The 4,909-nt window shown below is 40.2% G+C and overlaps 1 protein-coding gene across 1 annotated transcript; it reads left to right on the forward strand.

Moving 5' to 3' along the window:
• Window positions 1–1,324: 1,324 nt before the first annotated feature.
• On the forward strand, window positions 1,325–4,537 carry crygbl.1.L (crystallin gamma B like gene 1 L homeolog). The gene is given in 3 exon segments (NM_001093840.2): window positions 1,325–1,358; window positions 3,673–3,915; window positions 4,197–4,537. Coding segments are annotated over 3 exon segments (528 nt in total). The 5' UTR covers window positions 1,325–1,349; the 3' UTR covers window positions 4,473–4,537.
• The last annotated feature ends 372 nt before the right edge of the window (window positions 4,538–4,909 follow it).

The raw sequence follows: 4,909 nt of genomic DNA on the forward strand, positions 1-4,909 counted from the left end.
GCGCATCGCTGTTTAGTAAATTTAGTCGCTGCGAATATTCTGGCGGAAAAATATTTTCAGCGATAACATGCGGAAACTTAAAGTCAGCTTTACCGCACTTTAGTAAACGGACCCCTAAGTATGTTCTGTAGGGGAGGCAGTAGGTAGTTCTAAGTCACCTTCCAGGTAGATCTACCTTCCAAGCGTAAAGCCACACCATCTTCCTAGGCTAAACACACCTTCCCCAGCTGATTGGTCAGTTCACTCTAGAATGGAAGGTGACTATCATTCGCTATTTTACCAAAATATGCATATGCACCTTACACCTATGCACCTGGCATATATTAATATGTAGGGGATCAGACAGCGCTTCCCCCGGTTCTGACCTTGACGAGCCCCGTTACAGGCAGGGAAGTGACTGATTGGCTGAAAGCCCCAGAGGACATCTGGGAAAAAGAGGAGGATCCAGGAAGAGCCTGGGTTTGCAGCCAAATCTAAGGGGCTAGCGGGGAGAGCTTATAAAAGAGCCCCTGTTGTAGCAACCACACAGAACCAGTGAGTATGAGACTATCCAGGAGTGCTGTTTCACGCTGTTCAGATTTGAATAAGAAGTCTGCAGGCCTAGAAGTACAGAGGGCCCATCCTGTTCCCTGTGAAGCTGCTAGAGACTCTAGGTGAAAGGTGTTGAAACTCCATTCTACCAAAAAAAAATTTGAGAAACTCGTATTGAAAATATTGCTTACATTTTGCCAATAACAATTCCCACTGTATTCTAGATAAATTTGTCAGATTCCAAATTTTTACCTCAGATTTTTAATGCGCTTAATTAATCTCTAAAATTTGAACTCTAATTTGAATGTGTGAGTTTTTGGTTCTTTTGAGGTAGATAATCAGATTATCAGTGCACAGGCAACTCCCCCATAATGAACTGCTGCTTGTCTGTGCTCTAGTAATAATTAAGGACCATACATGGAGTAGCTTTAGTTTCCCTGTTTGCCCTGCTTACCTCACAAAAATGACAAAACCATAGCTTTATCATGATTACAACAATAGACACAATGTATGTTCAGCACATGGCCTATTTATTGAATTCATGTTGAATAAGGGGTATTTTGCCCATTTAAGATTGTGAATGGGTAGCTAATCAGTGAAAGCAATAGAACATAGGTGCCAGTAAGCATTGAGTAACAACTGTCACAGCACAGCAAGAAAAAAACAATACATAACAAAAGCCAGTGGCATTTTCCTTACTAGACAAAAATGTACTGTATGTTCTAGGCTGGGTGCATGCAGGCAGCAGCAATCCAGGACATATATAAAGGCTGTCTCTTCTCACCCTATAACTGTGCTGAAACTTCCATCCAATCACAATGGGAAAGGTAAGTAAAGGGTACTAGGTAACAGCTGTCACTGCTGTTTAAAATTACAGGGTGCAAACCATATAACAAGCAAAAAAGAAAAGCATTTCAACAAATGTTATTCTAGTGTTAAACTTACAGTTTAAACTCGCTATCCTTGCATTTTTCCATAGATTTCAAAGGGAATAAAGAATCCCACCTGTCATGTAACCAGCCTACTCTGTTTGGGAAAAAATGCACACATTTACATTTTGCTATACATTTAGTGACGATTTAATGGCAATCTGTTCTTTTGTAGTTGGTTTGCATTATGTGTGTTTCTTCCCATTTTAATACCATTTTAATGTCTCCTGAACCTATTTGGGAAATAAGGCAAAACCAGTTAAAATACATAAATTAAAATAAAGTCACAGGAAAAGTTTTAGAACATCAGAACATATGCCCTTGTTTCAAATGGTGTGATCTAAGGAGGTGGCTTATGTGTAGAGATGTCGCGAACTGTTCGCCGGCGAACTTGTTCGCGCGAACATCGGGTGTTCGCGCTCGCCGGAAGTTCGCGAACGTCGCGCGACGTTCGCCATTTTGGGTTCGCCATTGTTGGCGCTTTTTTTTGCCCTCTCACCCCAGACCAGCAGGTACATGGCAGCCAATCAGGAAGCTCTCCCCTGGACCACTCCCCTTCCCTATAAAAACCGAAGCCCTGCAGCGTTTTTTCACTCTGCCTGTGTGTGCTGAAGAGATAGTGTAGGGAGAGAGCTGCTGCCTGTTAGTGATTTCAGGGACAGTTGAAAGTTTGCTGGCTAGTAATCGTTTTGATACTGCTCTGTTATTGGAGGGACAGAAGTCTGCAGGGGTTTGAGGGACATTTAAGCTTAGGTAGCTTTGCTGGCTAGTAATCTACCTTCTACTGCAGTGCTCTGTATGTAGCTGCAGTGGGCAGCTGTCCTGCTTCTGATCTCATCTGCTGACTGCTGCAATAACAGTAGTCCTTGTAAGGACTGCTTTTATTTATTTTTTTGTTGTTTTACTACTACTACTACTACTACTACTATAAGAGCCCAGTGCTATTAGTCTAGCAGTGTTGGGGAGTGGGACTGGTGTGCTAATCTGCTGCTCCTAGTAGTTCAGCAGCACCAACTTTAATTTTTTTTTTTAATATTCATTTTTTTTTATTTTACTTTTTTTTATTTTACTACTGCTGTAGTAGTGTATAAGTTGACCTTTTAGGCATTATTTGCCCTGTAGGCATTATTTGCACACTGTTTTCTTCAACCCGCCATCGAGCTGTGTGACCTTGTTCACATTCTGTCTAAATATCCATAATATTACCGTCTCCAGAAAAAACACCGGAGTCACTTTTTTCAAGCAGCCATAATATATTTTACGTAATCCGTATCCACCGCTGTAGTAGTGTATACGTTGGCCTTGTAGGCATTATTTGCACACTGTTTTCTTCAACCCGCCATCGAGCTGTGTGACCTTGTTCACATCCTAACAGCTCTCCCCCTACACTATCTCTTCCAAGCACACACAGGCAGATTTTTCAGATACATTTTTGCCCTTGATCCCCCTCTGGCATGCCACTGTCCAGGTCGTTGCACCCTTTAAACAACTTTAAAATCATTTTTCTGGCCAGAAATGTCTTTTCTAGATGTTAAAGTTCGCCTTCCCATTGAAGTCTATGGGGTTCGCGAACCGTTCGCGAACCGCTCACGTTTTTGCGCAAGTTCGCGAATATGTTCGCGAACTTTTTTTCCGACGTTCGCTACATCCCTACTTATGTGCCCAGATCATTCCTTTTCTGCACATAGACATGTTATATGACTTATGAATGGTGTTGTGATATATTGTTTTCCACCAGCTTCACATTAAATTGTAAGATTTCAGGACTCCGAGGTCTCTTTTCTGGGACAGATTTATAAAACCGGGGAACCCTTAAAAATTCTTAGCAGTGATTCTTCTTACATTTATAAAACATTTTTCACAATTAAGTCATTTGTAATTTCAAATGCAGTAAGACAAAACATCTGGGCATTATAATTTGGCCCCTTAATCTTAAACTTTCTATATTTACTTTTGCCTAAATAAACAGCCACAGTCTGTAAGAGAGTATTCTTTCACTGACTTTACCCAATCCCTGATAAACTTTTATTTTACATTTCAAAATGTCTACCATCTACTAGTTATAGCTATTAACTTGCCATTAATGAGCTTAAACCACAGATGCATTTTGTTGTGTTGTCACATTGCTTTAAACAGGGATAACTGCCAGCATTTCTGCTCCCCAGATATTTTTATTTGCAATGTATCTTAACATACATATACCTTCCTTTAGATCTTCTTCTACGAGGACAGGAACTTCCAAGGCCGCTCTTATGAGTGTAGCTCAGAATGTTCTGACCTGTCCTCTTACTTCAATCGCTGCAACTCCATCAAGGTAGAGAATGGCAACTGGATCCTGTATGAGCAGCCCAGTTACAGGGGACACCAGTATTACCTCTGGAAAGGAGAATACCCAGACTTCCAGAGATGGATGGGCTTCAACGACTCCATCAGGTCCTGCCGCATGAGTCCCTATGTAAGTCTTTTTAAAGCTTTCTTGAAACCACGTAATGGTCCAATACTAGGAATGAATATTGTTTTTGTAGTGATTTTGTGGGTTATTCTTAGTGGGACCCGTATGCCGTTATAATATAGAATGTAACCGTAGCATAGTGAATCAGAAACATGGTAGTTGCCGTATTGTATTCTAGATACTGATTGCAAAATATATGGTAAATATATGGTAAATACTGTTCAATGGCTGCTTCTTGCACAACAAATATATTTGTGAATAAACCTGTTTTCACGTGATTAAAGCACCAAGGACAATATAAAATCAGGATCTATGAAAGAGGAGACTTCCAAGGGCAGATGATGGAGTTCTTTGATGACTGCCCCAATACTTATGACCGATTCCGTTTCCACGACATTCACTCCTGCAATGTGTCTGATGGTTACTGGATGTTCTACGAGGAACCCAACTACAGGGGGCGTCAGTACTACCTGAGACCTGGACAATACAGGAGATACAATGACTGGGGAGCATCCAGCGCCAGAATTTGTTCTTTCAGAAGAGTTCGGCAAATGTTTTAAATAATCTCAAAACTATAACACTGCAACTACAAAAAATTTAATTTTAAATAAAAATACAATTTGAATTAAGTGGCCTGATTAATGTGTATAGCTGTTGTTGCAACCCTGTCCACCAAAAATAGATTTTCATCACTGTGATATATGATACTGTGATATATATATATATAGTGAATAAAGTACCCCCTCTTGTAAAATATAAGGATATTATAAGTTACCGAGGAGTTTCATGACCATATAAAAACACGAGGCCGAAGGCCGAGTGTTTTTATACAGGTCATGGAACTCCGAGGTAACTTCTAATATCCTCATATTTTACAACTGGGGGTACTTTATTTATTATAATACACACATTTCAGTGAGTCATGTGACAGAAATGACATCAGAACTCACCGTTTATAACTGATGACATCAGTACTCACCGTTTATAAGGATATAAT

Source organism: Xenopus laevis, chromosome 1L (assembly GCF_017654675.1).
Source record: "Xenopus laevis strain J_2021 chromosome 1L, Xenopus_laevis_v10.1, whole genome shotgun sequence".
NCBI classification, from domain to species: domain Eukaryota; kingdom Metazoa; phylum Chordata; class Amphibia; order Anura; family Pipidae; genus Xenopus; species Xenopus laevis.